The 20,933-nt window shown below is 43.2% G+C and overlaps 1 protein-coding gene across 1 annotated transcript; it reads right to left on the bottom strand.

Annotated features, from left to right (window-relative positions):
• Positions 1-424: 424 nt before the first annotated feature.
• On the bottom strand, positions 425-18,003 carry LOC310792482 (aminopeptidase N-like; the record flags this gene model as incomplete). Its single annotated transcript, XM_083654164.1, has 17 exons — positions 425-571; positions 1,202-1,283; positions 3,036-3,176; positions 3,967-4,140; positions 5,559-5,647; positions 6,280-6,427; positions 8,189-8,244; positions 8,623-8,756; positions 9,101-9,177; positions 9,521-9,669; positions 11,159-11,224; positions 11,360-11,503; positions 14,709-14,822; positions 15,328-15,479; positions 16,669-16,789; positions 17,060-17,193; positions 17,928-18,003. 17 exons carry the CDS (start codon positions 18,001-18,003, stop codon positions 425-427), a joined length of 2,004 nt encoding a protein of 667 aa, XP_083510290.1.
• Between the last annotated feature and the right edge of the window lie 2,930 nt (positions 18,004-20,933).

The raw sequence follows: 20,933 nt of genomic DNA, 5'->3' as shown, positions 1-20,933 counted from the left end.
AAGTGAGAACAGGGATCTCAAATCAGATTCAACAGGCTACAGGCATATAAACTGCTGAGTAAAGGTGACTGTCTCTTTGATTTCTTTTTTACAAATATTGCACATAAACAAATGTCACCTTGTAGTCCACACAAGTCTCAGATGTCACATTTCTCCCACTATATGTCAATATAATATACAGTAATATGTCATTCTTTCAGTCAGGTATTTCTTTGGTGACGGAGGAGGGATTATTTTTCGGATCCTGCCATAGTGAGATTCCCCTCTGGAGCCGTTCTGTTGAATTCACTAGAGGGAGGTGTTTCTTATTTTCACCCAAGCAATTTAAATAGCCAGTGACCCAGGATCCTTAAAAGCACTGGCGCTCTTGATATGTGGGGACCCGACACAATGAAAGAATGTTTTTTTTTTCTTCTTTCATTTTTCACTCTAAATGGGTAGTTTCACTCCGGAACCATTCCAATACTGTCTGTTTGTTCTCCTTCACCCACTGGATGTTGGTCTGGGTTCGCTCTATGGCCTGTTCCACCCCCTGGCTGGCAGAACCCAGGTCCGTCTGGAAATGTTTCAGCTGTGGACATAATGAAGTTAGAGCATCATAGGTTGGCAGCAGTATTATACCCGACTATACACAGAGACATAGCTTGGGGTTAATGAACCTTATATGTATTAGTATTACTTATTGGGTTTTATTTCACTAAATTATCCATCAATTGGGAGTAAACCTATATTTTGAGAATTGAAGGATTGCTTGAAGTTATAATGCTCCTTCTAAGAATCTCATCAAAATTGATTTCCTTTTGAAAGGAAGGGAGTTCAGTCCGAAAAGTTGAAATGTGTATGATGGGGCGGCATTAGCTCAGGAGGTAGAGCTGTCGCCTGGGATCGGAAGGTTCCCGGTTCGAGGCTGGCTCCTCCCCGCAGTGTGCCGAAGTGTCCTTGAGCAAGACACTGAACCCCTAACTGCTCCCGACAAGCAGTTAGCGCCCTGCATGGCTGCAGACGCCGTCGGTGTGAATGGGTGAATGTGAGGTATTCATGTAAAAGCGCTTTGGGTAGTCGATAGATAGACTATATAAAATGTGCTCTATAAATACAGTCCATTTACCATTTACCATTTATATGGGATGTTTCACTTGACATCATTGCACATGATATCATTAATCTAATGTAATGAGTCATGTAGTGCTGATTAATTTACCTCTGCAAGTTCAAAGTCTGTTGAGAACCTTTGGCTCACTTCCTCAATCAGGTCGCCAAGGGGAATCGTGCCTCCTATGTACCTGAGAGGAGGGCAAAGGTATGAGTGGCCACATGTCAACACTGCATGAATGTTGCCTTCACAGATGCAGGGCAATATACCAGAAATGTAATTGCATCGTGTAACATTTTCTGGCTAATTTAATTGCCCATAGTGTAACTAACGTCTTCTGACAAAAAAGTGACGGGCGGGGCTCCTGCACATGTTCATGGATAAGATTTCAAAACTTTTCCAGGAATTTTCAAGGATGCATTATAGGATTTCCATGTCATGTGGGACACGCCTCTTTATATTGGATTGGATTTTAGTGCTTAACTGTGCGTTCAGACCGCGGGGGCCAAAATCGCGTTACTCGCTCGAGCTTGAGCCAAATTATTCACCAAATTTTAAATATTTCAACTCTAGCGAATGAGGTGAATTTTGCTCTCTGCTCACACATTTGCATTCACCCCCGGTCTGAATGCACAGTTGAGTCACCACCTCACATATTGAAATAAAACATGAATTTTCCATAAAAATATTGAAGGTCCTGTTCCCCCGGGCACAATTGCTCACGTGACATCACTGATGACATCACTGATGACATCCACAATTGGCTTGAGTGACCTCAATCATGACATCACAATCGCTCAAGTGACACCACTGATTACATCACATAGACAGAGTGACTGATCACTGATGACAAGGAGAAGGTAGGAGAAGGAAGCTCTCGAGGGTGCGCGGGGACAGGATGTAGGGAAACAGTGGGTGGATGGAGGATGAAGGAGGTGGTAATGCAACATAAAGGATGCCAAGTGCCATAAAACACCACAAAAGAAGAAGAACTGATGATAAGAAATTGGCTCGAGCCAGAGAAACTCCGGTTGAGCGTGCAAAGCTAAAACACAAGATTTGGTATGAGTTTGGCAACACCCAGGAAAAAAAGTGTGTCCGTGGCACATCATCTCCAGAGTCTCCACCCTAGAAATTTGCGGTAAGGATTACAGGTATTAGAGGAGAGCTGGTGGTAAGCACTGATTGTATGAGAGGACCTTTGTACCTGATAATGCTGTGTGTCATTTTTATAAGCCACTGTTTATTATATTCTGTCCTTTTACAGCACTGGCTGTTTATTCAAGTGCTCTCTGATTGTGGGCAACTGCTGTGTCACGAGCCAAACTAAATGGTCAGCAGCATTTCCAGTAAATACAGCCTGGCTGTTTCCTTACATTTCCAATGTAAGGAAACAATATTGACATTATTACAATATGTCATTTAGCAGACACTTTTGTCCAAAGCGACTTGCAATAGTACATTTTGGCTAAGTTCACACAGCCATAGTTAGTGCTTCAACAGGTAAGACTTTTAAAAGGAGGGTGGAGACTCTGGAGATGATGCGCCATGGCTGCAGTTATGCAAATCGCCCGCTCCGTGTGCTCCCAAAATCATGACTGACAGACTGACAGACGGACAGACGGACAGACTGACAGACTGACAGACGGACAGACAGACAGACGGCTTCCCACGCACAGACCACGGCCAATTGTGTCTGTAGGAACGTCTGACCAAGCCTGAAGTACCTCTACCAGGAATTGAACCCAGGTCTCTGCGGTGGTAGACAAGTGCTTTTAGCTCTACTACACTACCCAGAAGCCCTCAATTTAAGCATAATGAATGTTGGCACAAAATATTGGCTATCAGGAGCTAAAAAAATGGGGTGGGGGTTAGGTCAACTCTGGGTGCGGATGCAAACTCAATGTACGAGGCACTAGAATCAACAAGAAGGTCAACCTACTCCTCCCTGATGTAGGTCCAGTGCGCTCGGACAAAGTTCCAGGCCAGCGCCTGCCCCGCCACGTTATAGCTCACGTCCATGATGGTGGAAATGGCGTCCATCTTCCGTATCTTGTCAGGGTCCAAAGTGTACTCCAGACATCTGCAAGATAAGCAAGGCACTGGCCGATGTGGTCAATGGTCCTCAGCCAGTAAAAACATGTTATCATGGGCGAGTCTGTAGCGAAAGCTATAGCTGCTACGGAGACTGATCGGAAAAACAACATTGATATCGTTACTCATCAGGTCCAATGAGGAATACAGAGTTAGTATACTGTAGGATTGAATGTTTTGGCTTGGGTCTGTTCCGGGTCTAAAGGTTAATATCAACCATGTGTGATCAGCATGTTATAAAGATGATGTGAATGTCAAAAAGTTTGATAGTGGTTTGATGTGTCAATGTTAGTGACCGTGTCTCTTACAGTATAGCAGGGTTAAATATGTATTTATTTATCTATTTATGCCGATAAAAAAAAAAAAACTTTGAAGGTTTTGATTCCCCCCCCATTCAAATTCACAAACTTTCAAGTATTTGAAGGACCCATGAGAACCCTGATTACGTGACTATCTTCATGCCATAGCTTAGCATAGTATGAAACTGGGTGGGGTTATAGCCTATCAATGACCTTCTTCTTCTGCATTTGTGGGGATTTTTCGTGCTTAAATCTTGTATCCGTTATCCAACTCCTAGACTGTTTCATTGCTCTCGCCGTACTCATTGCAGCAGGAAGTTTGATGACGCACGTGTCACGTGCTATCAACTTTGCAACTATTAACTTTGCGCTATTAAGCGGGACTCTTTATATCTCAACAAGCTGTAAAACTGGAAAAACACAACTAGCAAAACAAATAAAAAATAAAAATAGATGCAAGAGGCAGCTGATGGGCTTCACCTGTTGAGCAGCCATATTTTCTTGGTGCAGGCGAGGGCCTGGCGGAGGTGGTCTCTCTCTGTGGTAAAGGTGGAGCTCTGATACTTCTTCCAGACAAACTCCCACTCTTTCTCCCCACCGACGGCCACGCCCTCGCAGTAGATGAGAGGTCGCAAGTTGGCATGGATAGGGATGCTGAGAGAAACACACACACACACACACACACACACACACACACACACACACACGCACGCACGCACGCACGCACGCACGCACGCGCACACACACACACACACACACACACACACACACACACACACACAGACAGACAGACACACACACACACACACACACACACACACACACACACAGACAGACAGACACACACACACACACACACACACACACACACACACAGACAGACACTCACACACACACACACACACACACACACACACACACAGACACTTAGAGGGTCCCATAGAACACATGCAAACATACACTGTCAATTACGTAAGTCCACATGCAGATGCAGGCACGTGCAAATGCTGGACACACCCACATGCAATAATCATGCGTTTCCAAAAATATTGAGTAGATGAAGATCAGGTAACAAGTGTAGCCTATTTTAAAATGAATATGGATAGATGGAGATATTGAAAGCCTTGGTAGCCAATAAAGGGTGAATGGAGAGAGGGGGAAGGGAAAAGGCATTACGTTATCGGCTACATTATGTCCAGTTTACTCATGAGCAATTACATGTAATGTTTACACTCAAATGATAAATTATACATGCTTATCCAGTAGTGTCCATACCTGTTGTTTGCATCCTTCCCCATCCAGTAGTCAAACATCCTTTTAACCATCGCATGGCATTCTGGGAGCCCCGCAGTACACGCTAAATGTATGGCATTGATCTGGTTGAGCCTTGGGATGAATCACAGTTTCACACTGTATTATATAAAGGTAGGGACATAATAAGGATTTCATAAACTGACAAATCTGACAAAAATAGTCATTGTAATTTGTCACTGAAAACCACAGTAACCTGGTTATACACTGGTTAGCACTGAAGGTTGGCGGTTATGATTACTCACAAATGTTTTGGAATGGAAAATGTATTTGGTCATCCATGATTAATACAAACATTTCACATATTTTTACATTTGCAACAGTTAATCGGGGTTTTAGATGATAATAATGTTATTCAAATTCAGACTGGAAAATGAAAAATGTGTCTCTGTGAGTTCATATTGTTTGAATTATGGAGGCAAAGTAATGGAAAGTATCAGCCTGAATGTCAATTACAGGCCACCGTCAAATGTGCTAGAGACCTTTTGATGTTTCCTACTTTTTGAGGTGTCCTACTGGTCACCAATACAGGTCAATAATAGTCATAGATTAATTAATTCATTAATTAATTTTGGCTGCATCATTATGCAGATGATACACAGCTGTATGTAGCAGTCAGACCCAAGGATCTTGACAAACTAGCCACTCTGCTCTACATTTCATCTTCAATCAATGTATCCATTGTACTGCTATCTTTTTTCCTATTGTTTGCTGCTGTAATGGCGCAATTTCCTCTCCGGGAACAATAAAGTTCAGCTTACTGTTGTGAGTGGTCAGATGGGACTGTTGAGTTGTCTGTGTAGTCCTCGAAGAAGCCGTACAACCCTCTAACCTGCTTCCGTAGGTACGCCTGCAGGAAGAAACAGATTCACACCTTTTTCACTGTTCATCAAGATTCTGGGTCCTAAACGTAAAGACCCCCTAAAGTTTTAAGATGTATGTAAAATAATCTACGTTGAATAATAATTTGTGTCTGATATGGTTTCTCCCCACACACAAAAAACTATTTTGTTAAAATCCTTAAAATGACATATACTCCTCCCTCATTAAAAAAAATCCCAGAGTCTATGAATGTGCAAATATATTTAATCTCAAAAGGTTTTCCTGATGGACGCCCGCGGCCCTATCTTGGCAAAAGTGGCAATTTAGCACTTGCGCATTGGTATCTTCCCTGCCACGCAAAATGCCTGTGCGCTCGGCGCTAAAGCTTTAAATGGGTGTGGTGGTTATAGTGAGGATTATGCAGGCCACACTGATTGGTCTGATTAATGTACTGTAAAGCCCAGACTCTGGGCGTAACATAAATCAGACCAATCAGATTCCCTCTCTCACTCCTTTTATACCCTTTGCGGGGTGGAGAACCCAACACATATCTGGAATCGATCATATTAACAAAACATTTTCACCTCATAGTTTTCACATAAATCACCCAAATATTGTTGAAGTGGAAGGTAGTGAGTGAGTGTGTTTCAGCACACATGCCTGCATGGGTCCATAGACCTCGGAGCGGTCAAACATGAGGGTGAAGTACCGGAGGTTCTCAAGTGCTGACTCCCAAGGCAGGTACGCCGTCTCGTTAACAAGAAAGCGGGTAGAATTCAGTGCCAGTGTCACGTTAACAAGTTTGGCCCTGAGAAAAAGAGTGATAACATTTTATTTTGAAAAGATGGAAGAGAGAGTGAACGAGAAGAGGGCGATAGATTGCTAAAGTCAGGCCCTTTCCGGGTTAGGCATATGAACCAAGGGATTTCATCCGCCATTCTTTTTTTCCCCCATAGACATTTCATAAAATGGAAAAAAGAAGAAGTTTTACTTGGTTAAACCAAGTGATTTAGCTATATTTAGAATCAAGGGAGCCCATATAACAAGTTTTGGTCTGAGTGAAATGTTATATGAGCTCTCCTGATTCTATAGCTGAATTGATTTTTTTTTTCTATGAGCATTCTACGAAATGTAGAATGACGGATGAAATCCCTTGCTTCGTATGCCTAACCCGGAAGAGGGCGTGACTTAATTAGACAGTTAAAGGGCCCTCCCCGCTCCCAGCGCCCTGGACAACCGACCCTGTCGCCCCCCCTTGTCGCCGGGCCTGCACATTCAAGGATCACAACTGTAAGATAGCGGGCATGCTGTAGTAGCCTTTCCTACAGTATGTCCATCACCAGAAGCATGGCACTACGTAGCTAGCACATGAGTATGAAATATTGGCCATTATCGCTCCTGAAATCAACGTGAAGACCAGGCGCGGACTGCATAATCGGGCACGTCGGGCAAATTCCCGGTGGCCTGGCCTGGCCTGAATTTCTTTTTTGTGTCTGTGTGTGTGTGTGTGTCCGCAGTCAGGCCACTCACTGAACAGCAGGCCAGGCTATATATATATACCGGTATATATTGTGCCCGCAGTCAGGCCACTCACTGAACAGCAGGCCAGGCAGGCCACTGCTCATTTCTGGACTCTTGTGTTGGAGCCTTGAGTTTTGCATTGCTCAACACTTGGCTATACTGTAGGCTATAGAGACTAAAACCATTGTTGGCCTAATTTTTCAGAAACAAAGGTTGGAGCTTGAGCAGAACACACTACCATGTGTTTAATGTTAGGGGCTTGCTTAAACAGGAAGATGTTTCATGAAACTGAGAATATGTCAATGTTTATTATTATTGTTATTGTTATTATGACGTGTAGTTCTTAAGCCTGTGGAGAATGACGCAGTATGCACGATCTGATCACTCTTCCTTAAATAAAGTTTGCTGTGAAGCGTTTGTACAGAGGCATGTTTTTGGTTTTACTTCTTCATATTATACTTGCAGTTATCTAGGCAATGTTGATGTTTCTATTAGTGAACAAATAGGTAACATGTATGTATCATCGCGTTAGCATTATATTCACTAAATCTTGCTTCAAACGACCCAAATTGGGCTTCAAACGACCCAAATTTGTCGCGCCGGCCCATATTGGCCTGGCCTGCTTGGTATAAATGCCCGGCCTGAATTATGATCCCAGTCCGCCCCTGGTGAAGACCACATAAACCAATGGCTAAGCACTAGCTAAGTACTTGCATTCTGTAAAATGGAAGTCTTTCACAGATTTCTATAGGATAAAGTAGCATGACAAAAAACATTTCAATAAAGAGTGTGAATATTGATGCTCAGATTTTTACTTAAAATGATGATGAATGAAAACTTGCTCTGCAGCCTACTTGATCTGTAGGGAAAAGGTATATTGTACACCTCTAACACTAACACTGTAAGGAATATAGGGTTAATTCCCATTCCCTGAAGCCATCATGCATACTAAACATGTAGGCCAAGAAGTGTTTCAAAGTGACCATAATAAATGCATTTATGAAATGAACATGAGGTCCAAGGTTCATTGAAAAGCTTCGGTCATTACCTTGCCAGATTAAAGGCGTCGTTAATAAGCTGTCCTCTGTTGAGGACTGGAATGAGCTGCAAACAGGAACAAGATGAAGGTTAACAAGTTTACAAATATTGAAAATATCTTTTTTACAGCCTCAAAACACATCTTGACTAGCTGTCACATATATTACAGTTAGTCCTATCAAAAGCATCATCGATCGATCAATCAATCAATCACAAAAGTGAAAAAAGGCGTCTGTCCAGCGAATCAAAACAGAAAGGTATATATATATATATATGTGTGTGTGTGTGTGTGTGTGTGTGTGTGTGCGTGTGTGTGTGTGTGTGTGTGTGTGTGTGTGTGTGTAAAAATATAAATAAAAAAATGCCTAGATGGAGGTTGGATTTGGATACATCTTGAATGAAAGGTAGAGGCAGAGCCACTCATAACTTGGGCTCAATACTTACGTTTGGGTTCGTCTCCAGTTGATTGAAGAGGCTCCTCCAGTTCTCTGGGTCGTAGTTGACCCTGTAGTATCCAATAGCATCGACGTTGGCCAGAACCCACTCTCCAGCCTTGGCAATAAATACTTCCCTCTGGGCTATTCAAAAGACACAATATCAGCTTACTGCACATGGGTTGACTGCAACTCACTGGCTAAACAAAGAGACATAGGGGTATGGAGCGGTGACAAGCAAGAAAAGCGAATTCATATCATAACACATTATTGCTACAGTCACATGTTGTTTTCCATGTTTTACTTGAGGTTTTTTACAATCATGTGTCATTTGAGCACGTGCCAAGATCCTGGGGTGTGTGAAACAGTCGAATTCAAGTGTATAATTTCAGAAATCCATGGAAATTTTCATTTTGCAGATAACATTACAAGGTTTTTATCCAACAGCATTAACACACAATGACACATCATCTAGTATATTTTGTTACCTGAGGGTGTGTCCAGTATTTGCAGGGAGGCTCCAGATGACTTTGACATGACTTTGATTGGGATGTGCCAAACAAGACTAAATAGATTAAGACACAGAAGAAGGTACAATCAGCAAAAGTCAGAGCTATGTCTACTAATGACATGGGAAGACCATTCAACTCCAGCCTAGTAAGTGTTTTCCAGCTCTTTCAATACGTGACAGTTAGGAAAGTAGAAAGGTCTGGCTATGTAGGCTACAGTAAGAAAACCATGTTGTTGAAATGTACAGTATGTTGAAAAGAAGAGAACTACGGACTAAACCAGGGGATCTCAAACAGTTTCATGACAATGTTTGTCATTGGGAAGACTACGATGAAGTGACATTTTCAGTCATCATCATCAGAATCATAACATCTGTGTAACTTTCTTTTTTTGCCTACTCAGATTCTGATGTCTGGTTGAACAGGAAGTGCCTCTGGTCGATGTCTCCACTGGTGGTGTTGATGGTGATGAGAGGATAGCCGATCTGATTGGTCCACGTGTCCATCATGGTGGCAACGTCGATTCTAGCACCATCCTCATCCACTGCCTGTAAACACGGCACCAATGCCAATTAACATCTCGTCATAAATGCAATACCCAGATCAAAATATAGTTATTCAGACGTGTGTCTGAATGTGTCATGCCACAAAATGTCTCTTCCTTCGCATTGACTACTTTGTATCTAATTTACGAAATCGTGTTTGGTTTGAATGCAGCTTGAAGCTTGGAAAGACAGAAAAGGCCAACCGAATTTTTAAGATTCACATTGTGTTCATGAGCTAGCTGCCAAGGCTTTACCTTTTGTAAATACTCCCAGAGGTCCTTCTGCTCAGTGTTCCCATACTGGAAGGCATTGAGATACATCTAAATACACATAGAGAGAGAGAGAGAGAGACAGAGAGAGAGAGAGAGAGAGAGAGAGAGAGAGAGAGAGAGAGAGAGAGAGAGAGAGACAGAGAGAGGGGGGGGGGAGAGAGAGAGACAGACAGAGAGACAGAGAGAGAGAGAGAGAGAGAGAGACAGAGAGAGAGAGAGAGAGAGAGAGAGAGAGAGAGAGAGAGAGAGAGAGAGAGAGAGAGAGAGAAATATCAATTATACACAATGTCAATAAATACATACAAGCAGGCATTTAATTACCACACTTTCTCTGTACTGTTAGACCACATTCCCACGTTCATGAAGGCCTTGTATAAAAATCCTAAAAAGTATGAGTAGATGAGTAGATCCACGTAATAGAGATAGTCGGCATGTCTGGGAACGCCCATACAGGCTCTAGGAACGCCCACAATAGAGGGTTAGCTGGCTCAGCCTGGCTGGGGGCGTGGTCAGGGTGGGGAAAATCCCCCGTTCTATCCATTCAGCAAAGTTAGAATTTAGATAGCCCAGCCCAGGCAGACATGATCGGGGATTTAACCACCGCAGTAAACGCACATCTGAGCAGACGTCTTGTGTTCTGCTCTAGAACCCCCAAACCTGTAGTTTAGAGCCGCAACACCGTCTTTTGGTGAGTCAGTCCATGAGATATATCGGCGGTTTTACCCCACTCGCACGCCAGCCGTTTAACATTTTGTGTTTCCCAGACATGCGGCCTGTCTCTATAATCTCACAACTATAATCGGAGAGTGGTTTCCGCCTAATTGCACAACCATGGATGCCGCGTCAGTGGGCGGCAGGCGAGCTGCATCTGCGACCCCACGAAGTGGGGCCCTCTTGAACTTTCTGTCCCTCAAAATGTATGCAAATTATATGCACACATATAATTATAATAACAATTATATGCATACATTGTATGCATATAAAAATATGCAAAAAATATGCTGGGTACGTACGCTTCATCAGTGCTCCATGGACAGACGGACAGCTGTCTTGAAAATGAATGGAAGTGAACAGAGAAATGAACGCAATTTGTCAGACTCGTTGCCCGGTTACCAGTTCACTGCACAATTCCAGTCCATTTAAATGATGTGCATATATAGGCTACCGCCCCCATCTGGCAGTGTCAGGTTATAGGCTACCGACCCCAAGCAGTCACTTACTCTGAGCCCAGCTTGGAAGACCCTGTCAGTCAGGCGGTCTGCCAGCATTCTCAGCACAGCTGCCCCCTACAGGAGGGAAGACCAAATACATGTTAGTATTCATAATATGTTGACTCTGTGTGTGTGCGCGTGCGCGTGCGTGTGTGTGTGTGTGTGTGTGTGTGTGTGTGTGTGTGTCTCTCTCTCTTTCTCTCTCTCTACCTTACAGTAGGATATGACATCAAACTTCTGGGTGATCTCAGCAGGCGTCTGGATGGCGTTCAGCCGGGAGCTGAGTGGTTCAGACGAGGCCAAAGCGTCCACCTCTAACGCTGAGTAGAGCTCTCTCACAGGAAACATGTCTTTCTGAGGGAAACAAATACACACAAGATCACATGTGGCTTGTTACACTTGAGTGAATCATGGCTACAAGCAGGAAAGAAAAAAAAAGAAAAAAAACTGTGAATATCTTTTGGGAACCACATTCAATCCTACCAATCCTGTGGTGTCTGTGGCCCTCAAGTCCAACTTGGAGCAAATATAGACAATTTTCCATAATTTTGTGGAGATATCTGCCAGTAAATCAAATGTGAGAATGAGAGGGCAAGGCGCTTATTTTGCTCTGATGCTGAATGATTCAACATTTTAATGTAAGTGTGAGGTTTATCTAGTATTTCTGATTTATTCCTGTATATACAAGTAGATTATATACAACTATAACTACAGTTTATAGCAGCTCCATCAAGAACCTTCAGAACAGATGGTCCTCAACAAAGTTAAATAACTCTTATAAATGCTCAATCCATCATATTCATGGGATAGAATGCTTCAAGAAGCATCCTTCTGCTTTGAAAAACTTTGGTTTGGTCAAATACATTGGAAATATTTTAAAACTATGGAAACGAATAACACACCATCCAAAAGTATCTAGGCTGTAATTATGTCTTAGTCATAGACCGTATAAAATATGGACGTAGCCACCGTGATGTGGGTTGCTGCCAGTGCTGTCAGTGTCAACACAATGCAGGTTACATTGGTGCCGTGACCCGGATACCCAGTGGGTGTGGAGTGAGCTTAGAGGGTGTGTGTAACTGAATGACTGTGAGTCCTCGTGAGTCCCGAGTGGTAGCGAGTGGGTTGGTTAAACTCACTCCCCCAGTATAAAGGCATGTTAACCAGCTATGCCAAGGGAGCCTAGTGACATAAGCCGTTTTCACACATGCGTACAGGAACATTGCCTGTAAATCAATAACGGCTATTTCCCGGGATTTCCCTTCACACCTGAGGGATCACATGTGTAAAAACAGCCGTGAAAGAAGCTGTATTTTGGGGGGCGGGTGGGGTTGGCGGCGCTGCAGAGCGGGCGGGGGGCGGAGGAGAGTGGGCTGGGGTCGTAGACAAATTAAAGCGAAGATGGAAAGGGATATACGTGCGAACAGAAACAGATTCATGTTCGCATTCTTCTTCGCTAAATATCGTGCAGAATATGAAGATAGACTAAACCGGGGACAGATAATGACAGTGTTAAATACCTCTGCGCTGCTGCGTGAGACTAGAGCCGTCTGGAAGCGAGCTAGACCAGGAGGGAATTTATTTTGGGAAGATGCTCTGAACAATTTTGACGACGTGGAATGGAAGCGTCATTTTCGCATGTCCCGGTGTACGTTCGACTACGTGCTGAGTCTGGTCCGACCCGCACTAACACGCAAGATCACCCGGTGGCGAAAACCACTGGAAGCGCGTTTGCGACTGGCAATAGTGCTTTGGTGGTACGCAACACCAGGGCAATATTGAACAATCAGCTGTGTATTTGGTGTTGGACTGTCTACTGTGTGCTGCCTGGTCCGCGAAGTCACATCCGCTCTAATGAAGAACCTCTACAAGCGCTTCATTTCCCTGCCGAAGAGGGAAAAGCTGCTCCCCCTATCGCGGCATACCGGTCTTATCACAAGGTTAGAAGTGGTCAAATGTCCGCGATGACGGGGGCACGCTTATACCGGAAAACAACTTTCACACGTGAAGGCATTACACCGCTTTCTGGTCATTTCCCGGTATAAAGCGCATGTGTGAAAACGTTTATAGTGTAAGGCCTTGGCCACACTGATCCGTGGTGTCTGTCCGTGTGCGTTCATTTCTCTGTTCACTTCCATTCATTTTCAATGACAGCTGTCCGACTGTCCGTGGAGCACTCAGAAGCGTACGTATCCAGAAAATTTGCATACGTTTTGATGGACAGAAAGTTGAAGAGGGATGAACTTTTTCTGGATGGACGTATCGGATGGTCGGATGGTCACTGTCCGTTTAGCCAATCAGAGTCGAGGTCTCGAGAGAAGGCGTTCCGAGATGTTTCAACTTTTCAAAGAAGATGGCGGCCGAGGCAGTGAAGGAGGCTATAATTAATGCTGTGTACACCATCCCGCTGTTGTACAACGTGATAGTCAGTGTCACCGTCTGATTTCACCATCTAATCTGGTCATTCTGTGGCATTTTATTGCCACATAAGTAACGTAGCGCACAGAGCTAACAGCTAGCTGACGCCAGCTTTCTTCTTCTCTCGGTTTATAGGCGGGTCGCTGACACCTTCAAGGTGCTTACCGCCACCTGCTGTACAAGTAGGTTACCTGTACATGCAACGGACATAAATCTATCCGTCTATCCGTTCTGTCCATTTTCTGACGGATCAGTGTGGCCAAGGCCTAACGCGTGCGCTTTGGAAGAGTGTGGTAGTGTCCAAAATGTGTTTGATCGTTCCCCATATAGTTCATGATACCTATATATAATAAACACCACGTGGGGAATAGTGAGCGAGCAATCTGGGCACCCAGAGTCTGTCAGTCTGACGTTGTCGCACGGTAAACAATGACGGAAGGACGTCTGCTCTATTCCCAGATTGGTGAGTGTGAGTGAACGAGTGAACCATTCTGAACACGGCTAAGATCTCAAGTCAAGACTTTAGAAAGTCATCGAAGTACAAGTCAAAGTCGTCCCAAGTGTCTCAAGTCTTCTCTTCATGCATCACGTCTCTCAAGCAATTCCCCGCCTCTGGAAAGAAAAGACTTGTGGTTGAAGTGAACGTGTAATATTCGTGCGTTCCTTTAAAGAACTGGGACGTGGAGGCTAAATGACGTCACATCCGTTTTGTTAGCATTCCATTTGCAGAAAAGTTGAGCTGGGAAGTTCACTGTTCACTGGTCAGATCCACTCGCCAGCCAGGCTAGCCATTGTTAGCAATAACAGTTGATAACAAGGCATTTCGTGGCATTTTGCGCATACAAACACCGCAGCCTCATGTCCACACAGAGATAGAAGTAGGCCGTGCTGTGTGTGTACAGCGGATTTAATGAGACACAAACAAGACAGAAGTGCTAAATAGCATTTATATGATTATAACAACTGTTGTTGCGCGGAGCAGCCATCTTGGATTTTTTTGGTCGGGGCTGCTGAGGCTCCTACGAGTTTGGAATGGGAAATACCAGCTCTGGTGACGTCACCGTCCCAGCTCATGAACTTTGAACCGTAAGATTACCAGTTCCCAGTTATAAAGGAATGCACGATAAATATCTGTTCTTACTATGTGCCAGGTCGGCTCAACGTGATCCACTGCCAAGTAGGACAGGTAGGTGGCAAAGCCCTCGTTCAGCCAAACTTGGTTCCACCAGCTCATTGTCACCAGATTCCCAAACCACTGCCGGGACACGAGAGAAGAACACATCAACAGAGAGGTGGCAGGGCAGCCTGTCTAGTGGTTGTTAGACTGACAATCACGTATCCCAATCTCAATTTCTTCATAATTTAATCCTAGAAAGAAACTGTTCATTTCTCAAGAAGTTTCCTGGAAAGAACCGTGAAATGATGTAGTGGTTTCTGGTTTATATAGAAAATGTAAGTTGATAAAATACCGTACATTTCCTGCAGAATCATCCCTGTATAAATAAGTTTGCATAAAAGGTATGTAAATGCATTTTCTTTACATGCAATTAGAATTGGATCATTAATATTCCATGGTTAAGTGCATCACTGCACTGATCTAATTGAACTATCTTATATTTTAGTTGCTTAGTGTGAACGAAACTAAAAATAATCTCCTTTCCTTTTCTTTCCTTTCCTTTCCTTTCCTTTCCTCTCCTTTCCTTTCCTTTCCTTTCCTCTTTAAATCTGGGTAACATGCAAGACAAGTTCTCCGCTCGGACCTGATGCGCCAGCTCATGTGCAATGACTGTGGCCATCCATTCCTTGTCGTATAAGGTGGACACTCCCTCTTCATAGAGCAGGGCCGGCTCCCGGTAGGTGACCAGTCCCCAGTTCTCCATGGCTCCCTGAAAGTCTGGTATCGCTATTTGGTCTGGAAGAATGACACAGATATTTGGGCAAACAACCAAAGAGAAAATGAGAAAAATTCATTAGCTTGTACATCTGTAGAATGAACAAACATTTCTTTGAGGCAGAGCTGCTCTGGAGGAAAAAAGTAATCTCATTGGTCACAGTTTTTTCTGGCTACAACTGAAGCCCAGTGGAAAAACACAGGAGAAGAAGACAACTGAAGCCCAGTGAAAAACACAGGAGAAGAAGGCAACTGAAGCAAAAACATAGAAGAGGTGAAAACTAACGACTGTGTATGAAACGCAAGGAATTCTTTTTTCCTCAAGAACAGATCATTCATCCATTCATTCAGTTATTAACAATCATTCATAAATAACAACAAGCGCCTTTATCCTCATTATGTGGAATTCTTTATGCCGTCTAGATCAGGGGTGTCAAACTCATTTTAGTCCACGGGCCACATGCGACCCAATTTGGTGTCAAGTAGGCCAGATAATGAAAATCAATAATCAATAATAATAACATATAAATGACAAAACCTCCAAATGTTCCAGTTTATTTCAGTGTAAAGAATGACAGGTACAACCCTACAACACGTAGGATTATCTCAGCTACCATCAAGCACATTATCTACTGTCTGTACTGTGCATTACAATCAGGGGTGTAGTGGAGGATAAACGCAAGTAAATGCAATTTACCCACCCCTTTGAAATGAGGCAGATAATTTACTCACCTATTTTCAGATCAACTGTATCATCAATGAGGCCAAACAAGGTGGGTAAACTCCTCACCTTGGATAGTTTACCCACCTCTGTATTTATCACTACACCTCTGATTACAACTGATGGCAACTGTGGAATTCTCTATAGTCAAGCAAAGGTAATGAAAATAGCTGATTAATACAGATAACATGAATAGGCAACTTAATATTTAACTTGCTCCTGAAACCTGCTACCTCTTAGCCTTCACAAGTGCATCACATTGGATTGAAGGACTTCTCAGTGCAATTTTCACACTTTGCAAAGTCATCCTTTGGGCCCGATTGGACCCTTTCGCGGGCCGGATCTGGCCCCCGGGCCGCATGTTTGACACCCCTGGTCTAGCGTCTATGATAACATTGCTAGTCTATATTGCATGATCCATTCCTCCATTCATTTGTCTTTCATCCATTCATGTGTCCATCCATCCAATCATAGGATCCAGTGTCATACCCAGCTTTTTCTGAGGGAAGTCAATATTAAAATAGTCCTCAAAGTACTTGAGCATCTTTCCAGTGATATCGGCTGCATACTCAGCCTGGCCTGCCTCAATGGCTTCAGGACGAGCATATATCTGTATACAAAACACAGAGGCAGATAAAGATGAGATCCATTGAGATGAATGGAACAGTTCCAGGAAATAATGAATGGTTTAAAGAAGTACAAGGAAAGACTTTGGCTTTATGGCACAGTATAATGGTGCAGATTGAAACTTTGGCATGTGTGACTGTAATTCAGCCAATTAAGTAATTCAGCCAATTAACTTTGTTCAATTTCCTGTTTGGAGAAGAAAAATAAACTCATTGCTTTCAGTAAAGCAGCAATTCATCTGCAGTGTACTTACTGAAATCGTCACTCGCTCAACAGAGGAGACAGATTTGAACTCTGACACGGCGAAGGCGAGCAGGTACGTTGACATCTTCTTTGTCCTCTCGAAACGGGTGTACATCCATTCCTCGTCTATAATGCCGCTGGACGCTAAAAGGGGTGGAGAGAGAGGACAGCCCAGGACGAGGAAACATTTGAGTAAGACTTTCTATGAAGGTCATATCAATCATGCATTATGAGCACATTCATAAGACATTATAATGCATTTATAAGGCTTTATAAAACTGTTTATAAATTTTTAGAATTGTGCATGGCAACTATAAGTGGTGGACATAATGTATTATAATACACCATAGCATGACTTTGTGAGCTTTATGTAAAGTAACAACACTATAAGGTTTATTAGCAATTGTATGATACTATAACACAGTTATGAGGACTTATGAGCAGTATTTGATGGCTGTAAGTCGAGTGTAAAACAAACAAAAAAAGACTATTCTTAACACTTTTGTCACATTGGCATGGAGCTATTTAGCATTATGAATGCTGAACTTATAATACATTATGTCCAATACGTTATAAACCTTGTTATAATGTTGCCATGCATGATTATAAACACTTAAATAGTTTTATAAAACCTTCTAAATCCAAGCCATTAAAAATGTGCTCATCATGCGTTATAGATGTGGCCTTCATAGAAAGTGTTACCAAGATGGTCTTTATCTCTGGGGTTATTACTCTATGTGATTATGTAATTATCATAAAGCAAGCAGCACAAAACACATTCCCTTATTGTGGTATACTGTACACTGCAAAATGTACCAAACTGTGGCTTGAGAGGACATTAGATGGGCCACATTGTAAAATACATTCAATTTTTTCACCTGTCTCCACTGCACTGTTTCCCAGTGCTGTAGTGTCTCGCCTATGGATGATGGTCACATCAAACTCCGCCTTCATCGCTGGCTCATCAAAACAAGGAAATACCTTCCTGGCATCTGTGGCCTGCAATTGGCTGGCGACAAGGAATCTGTGAATTCAGATGGGGACCGAGGGTGACCACACTTGAAGTGCTCCCCTCCGCTTTACATGGTAAAAACATGAAATTTAATATGGCAATAAGACCATACTGTAGGTTTGTTTGCAGGAACATATTGCTAAAATAAAAGGGGAGACATTTTTCCAAAGACCCCCTCATAATCGTAACACCGATTAAGCATGCGTCGTATAGAATCCAATATCTGAACAGACACGTCTTCACTCCATCTGTACACATTATTTAACTTACAGGATGTTTGCTTAGGCATATGATATATATACATGATATATATATATATATATATATATATATATATATATATATATATATATATATATATATATATATATATATATATATATATATATATATATATATATATATCATCTATATGTCATCATATGTCATCATCATGTGTCATTTCTGTGAGAAACTTACAAACCCCAAGACAAAATTATGTTAAGTCAATATTTTAGTGTTTGTGCTGCATAACTAACATTTTGAGCCTTGCTGTTCACTTTCTCAGACCGTTGTTCACAGTCTGTCATTATCTCAACACATACTACAGAAAAATGTAAGACACAATGTCTAACTTTTTTCTTTCTTTTTTCTCATGTTATACAGTGAGATCAAGTTTCGAAAAATGGGCTCACTGCAATGAATGCAGCTTGCCGAGCTGGCCCTGCAGCCCGCATACGTGGCCTCGCCCTGGCTGCTCCTCAGGGATGCTGGATCATGTGTCCTGGAGCTGGCAACATACTGTACAGCTGTCCATGGCTGAAGACGAGGGTCTGAAGCCAGACTCCCACTTCTTTCAGTGTCTGCCCCTGGGACTTGATTATGCTCTTATGACATCACTGATGACATCATCAGTGGGACTCTTATGACATCACTGATGATGTCACAACTGCTTTTAAGACATCACTGATGACATCACAACCTCTTATGACATCACTGATGATGTCACAATGCCTCTGACATCACTGATGATGTCACAATTTATGACATCACTGATGACATCATCACTGGGACTTTATGTGTGTGTGTGTGTGTGTGTGTGTTTGTGTGTGTGTGTGTGTGTGTGTGTGTGTGTGTGAGAGAGTGAATTTATGACATCACTGAATCATCATCATCATTATCATCATCATCATCATCAGTATATAAATGGGAGCTGGGGCTCTGTGTCTCTGTCTGTCTGTCTGTCTGTCTGTCTGTCTGTCCCATGTCCCACTGTGATGTCATAAATCCCACTGTGACATCACATGCCTAGTGTTAGATGCCTAGTATTTAAAAAAACTTTTCCCTATAGCAGCTTTAATAGCCTTACGGGCAATGTACACCGCCTCCGGAACAGATGCGGTACGGCTCTGGTATGGCTGCAAACAGAATGACTGACAGAATGACCCACACACTCACTCACGTAATCTGTCAGACGTATGCGGGATCCGACAAAAATAGAACAGGTGCATAATTTTTCCGTACCGCGTGTATCACCCATCAATTAACATGGGCGAGAGACGAGAGTCGATCCGGCAGTTTTACCGGATCCGCAACGCAGCCGCAACACATCTGGTGTACATTGCCTGTTAGAGTTCATTCCCTGGAGCTACCAGCCTGCCTTTAGTTATTTGTTCATTTAGATAAAGCAAAGGACTACAGATACACTATAGATTTCTTCCACTGGGATTTTTAACCTCAGCCCACCTGCAACTGAGGTACCCACACATGGGATCATTTTCACATGTCTGGCACCATTTAAGCCTCATCTTGTGGCAAGGGAAGGAAACAAGCTGGTTTGATTCCCAGTATCATCAGTGCCCAGTACAAAGTACCCCTCAGCAGTATCATCAGTATCATCAGTGCCCAGTACAAAGTGCCCCTCAGCACTATCATCAGTGCCCAGTACAAAGTGCCCCTCAGCACTATCATCAGTGCCCACCCAGTACAAAGTGCCCCTCAGCAGTATCATCAGTATCATCAGTGCCCAGTACAAAGTGCCCCTCAGCAGTATCATCAGTGCCCAGTACAAAGTGCCCCTCATCAGTATCATCAGTATCATCAGTGCCCAGTACAAAGTGCCCCTCAGCAGTATCATCAGTGCCCAGTACAAAGTGCCCCTCAGCAGTATCATCAGTACCCAGTACAAAGTGCCCCTCAGCTTTATCATCAGTATCATCAGTATCATCAGTACCCAGTACAAAGTGCCCCTCAGCTTTATCATCAGTATCATCAGTACCCAGTACAAAGTGCCCCTCAGCAGTATCATCAGTACCCAGTACAAAGTGCCCCTCAGCAGTAGCATCAGTATCATCAGTGCCCAGTACAAAGTGCCCCTCATCAGTATCATCAGTATCATCAGTACCCAGTACAAAGTGCCCCTCATCAGTATCAGCAGTATCATCAGTGCCCAGTACAAAGTGCCCCTCAGCACTATCATCAGTATCATCAGTGCCCAGTACAAAGTGCCCCTCAGCAGTATCATCAGTATCATCAGTGCCCAGTACAAAGTGCCCCTCAGCAGTATCATCAGTGCCCAGTACAAAGTGCCCCTCAGCAGTATCATCAGTATCATCAGTACCCAGTACAAAGTGCCCCTCAGCAGTATCAGCAGTATCATCAGTGCCCAGTACAAAGTGCCCCTCAGCAGTATCATCAGTATCATCAGTGCCCAGTACAAAGTGCCCCTCAGCAGTATCATCAGTATCATCAGTGCCCAGTACAAAGTGCCCCTCATCAGTATCATCAGTACCCAGTACAAAGTGCCCCTCATCAGTATCATCAGTACCCAGTACAAAGTGCCCCTCATCAGTATCAGCAGTATCATCAGTACCCAGTACAAAGTGCCCCTCAG

Source organism: Poromitra crassiceps (assembly GCF_964638095.1).
Source record: "Poromitra crassiceps genome assembly, chromosome: 18".
Taxonomy (NCBI): Eukaryota; Metazoa; Chordata; class Actinopteri; order Beryciformes; family Melamphaidae; genus Poromitra; species Poromitra crassiceps.
Note: the sequence above shows the minus strand (reverse complement) of the source record. Positions and strands in the feature narration are given on the sequence as shown.